Here is a 3,139-nt window from a genome sequence, read left to right on the forward strand (position 1 = left end):
TTACAACTCACCTGGACCCCAGCTTCTGTAGTATCACTCTCATACCACCATGTCCGCTAGTACTAGATCACCCACCAGTCAAACTGGCCACTCCCGTATGTAGCGGTGAAAAGAAGGAGGAAAGGTTGGGTGGGCACACTGATGTCGGAAGGAGAGACGTGGCAACGGAGCGTCGAGCGCGCAATGGGATGCGGCTGTGGTGTGAGCGCCCGTACTTAGGGCAGGCTTCAATTGACTTGGGAAAGACGCAGAGATGGTCTCTCTTGCCTTGTACGTGTTCTGAGCATACAGTCCTTGATTTTTGGGCCTGCAGTAAAGTATGTGTGCCTATTATTACCTTCAAGGAACTCATCCAGCGCGCAAATCTCGAGATATAAGACCACCAATGGTCACGGGCGTCATTAGTTGACATTAGCACTAATTTTCTGTGAATTCGCGCGGGGAGTTTTTCCTGATGCACTGCACCCGCTGAGAGAATCACCTCCTTTCTTGCAGTTACCAATGAGTACGGAGCTGTCATATCCGCACAGGTGAGATCACTTGATTCTAGAGCGTACCATACAGACGAACCGGTAGCATTTGGTGCAAACTGCACTTTACGAAACGACGGTGCCCCTTTCACCGAACCGGTGGATATAAGCTTTGTTACGGTGTTTTCAATCAGAACGTGTAGATTCGACCGATTGAGAGCCGGTTCGAGGTATGCAGTCGCAGAACTTGACCTTGCCCCTCTTCCAATAGCATTCTGCACTACGCCTTCTCATGTGGCCATTAGTACTGGAGATCCCTCGATGACTGGTGGCGCTCACCAAATCCCAGCGCGTTTCCGCTGTTGAGATCTATGCTAAATGGGAATTGAGAACCGGAAGACTTGCTGGCATCGACAAAGCGACCGTCAATCTCTGTGGGGAATCCAGGGAGACTGACGTCGACGGGTCCGAAGCCGTGATCAGCAGGGTTGACCAAACCCGCACAACTCTGGTTGTCGGCGCGCGGGACAAGCTTTGAGTTCTGTTAACATTAGGTTAGAGTTCAGTCAGAAGATGGAACGGAGGGCTACTCTTACCCGAAGATAGTATATCTCTACATTCTTCCATGACCAGCCATCGTCCTTGGTAATAGCTGCCCAGCGATCAAACTCCTCATTGGATCCGCGAGTGTATGCCATAAAGTCTTAGTACTCCATTAGTAACGAGTGTCCTTCCTGCCGAGAAAACAATCTCTGTCTTACTGATAGAAGTACTGCCACCGAGGACACGGCCTCGTGGATATGGAAGGACACGTTGATTCAGGCCTTCTTGAGGAGTAGTGCTATAGTTCCATGTAACTGATGTATTGGGAAAGCTTGTCGGTGCCAAAAACGGAATCTCCACCGGGAGCACACCCTCATGCCTGTGTTTGACATATCATCTCAGCACAGATCAGGGAGATGGAAGAGTCCATGGAGCATCCGAACTCACGATATCCCTGCCTCAATGAGTAACACGCTGAATCGAGGGTCCTCCGTTAATCTCGCGGCAATGACGTTGCCACCGGCCCCGGCTGCAAAAACGCTGTGAGGACTGGAAGTCTGGTGTGCAGCAGGATAGGAGTCACCTCCGACGATAACGAAATCATAGACATCCATCGGCAGCTCTGAAGCATCCTTATACACAGCCGCATCTAACAGAGGTAGCAGAAAAGCCCACAACGTTGCGACAAACGCAATGCGAAGAAAAACCCCGGAGCCGACGTGCATCCTCGATGTTGATGGTTAAGCGTCTATGGAATCTCTGCGCCGCTCCGGTAGCGCAGGCCGTATTTGCACTGAGCAATGGACCGTAGTCAGCTCGGCACTGGCGTGACAGGTACATAATCCCGTGCCTTGCAACAGGGTGGAAAGGTATCACGGATCTATGTCAGTTCGAGCAGCACTCCGACGTAGTGCGAAATGCGTGTGAGGAATGGCGATAGACAGGGAAAGAACAGCCCGTAACAGCCGACGCGTACTCACGCTGGGATGCGCTTCAAGCTGTGTCTTACCCAATCAGACTGTGTAATTATTGCCGCCGCACTTCGCTTCCTGTGATGATGTTCTCCCATCATGTGAGCACCACTGATGTCCAGTACTCATTACCCATAGTATTCCGACGATGCTCTGATGGGGCAGGACCTTCAGGGGAGACCCATGTGCCCATAATGAAGTCTCGGTCGTTTCGCTTTCATTCACCATCGTGGTATAGTAGGCGCTTATGAGTCTCGCTCCGTGCTCGTTCAACCTGTAAAGGTAATCACTACATAGGGCGTTCACAGCAGACTGGTCTTGCGGTAGAGGTCGCAGCTTAGTCGGGGCATTCCGTTGTGTGGCACTGGACCCACCATGTGGGGCGAGGGCAGAGACAATCAGGCTTCGCGATCAGGAAGTTTGACCGTGACTCAGAGAGGATTTTTCTATGACAGTTGGTGAGAGCCTTCAGCTGCCAAGAGGTCGCGCGCCCGCAATTCTAATGCCTTTCCTCCGTCTGTATTCCTGCAGGCAGCGTGGGTGCCAGAGTTTTCATGAGAATCAGGCTTTATTTTTTTGTACCCAGTGATCCACAAGAGTTCACACCGTAATACAAGGATTTGTACATGGTATACTTAGAGTGCAGGATCACCTCAAGTCACCAGGAATAGTATACACCACGTGAAGCGCCAGATTACAGAGGTTGGGGAACACGGAGAGGATGAGCACATTACCGCCACATTCCCAGCGTGTTCCCACCACATTCCGCAGGTTTAGAGGATGTCATGGTATTAACTGCCTTCCCCTCACATTCCGACCATGTTCCCCACATATTACTTAGACATTCCGCACCCTGCGTAACATGGGATCAAATGGGATATACAATTTTGTATCTTATTATTCATATCCATTTTTGGTGCCCAGCTTGGCGCCTAGTATTCGTCCCGATATTGGCAGCCAGATTGAATTAGATCGAAATGAATATATATTCAAATGGCGACTCTCCTACGCTACATCCGGACTTCTCTATATATCATACAGACCGGCCCAATCAACCCTAACCCAATCACATCATACCCGTAGCCGCCAGCACAGCGATACCGGCTTACAATTGGACATCAGACACAGCTGAGATGGCACGCGCAATACATGCAT

General features: G+C 50.7%; 1 protein-coding gene across 1 annotated transcript in view; it reads right to left on the reverse strand.

The window, feature by feature from the left end:
- Positions 1 to 1,714, reverse strand: part of DICSQDRAFT_86071 (aryl-alcohol oxidase-like protein) — a 3,784-nt gene extending 2,070 nt beyond the window's left edge. The window contains exons 1-7 of the mRNA XM_007365573.1: positions 1,597 to 1,714; positions 1,461 to 1,542; positions 1,232 to 1,392; positions 1,067 to 1,173; positions 810 to 1,011; positions 571 to 759; positions 466 to 513 (exon numbers count right to left, since the gene is read on the reverse strand). Of these exons, the coding sequence (XP_007365635.1) occupies positions 466 to 513; positions 571 to 759; positions 810 to 1,011; positions 1,067 to 1,173; positions 1,232 to 1,392; positions 1,461 to 1,542; positions 1,597 to 1,627 (820 nt within the window). The 5' untranslated portion in view covers positions 1,628 to 1,714. The remainder of the gene's footprint in view (positions 1 to 465; positions 514 to 570; positions 760 to 809; positions 1,012 to 1,066; positions 1,174 to 1,231; positions 1,393 to 1,460; positions 1,543 to 1,596) is intronic.
- Positions 1,715 to 3,139: the final 1,425 nt, after the last annotated feature.

The sequence above is a fragment of the Dichomitus squalens genome (genome assembly GCF_000275845.1).
Source record: "Dichomitus squalens LYAD-421 SS1 unplaced genomic scaffold DICSQscaffold_13, whole genome shotgun sequence".
Taxonomy (NCBI): Eukaryota; Fungi; Basidiomycota; class Agaricomycetes; order Polyporales; family Polyporaceae; genus Dichomitus; species Dichomitus squalens.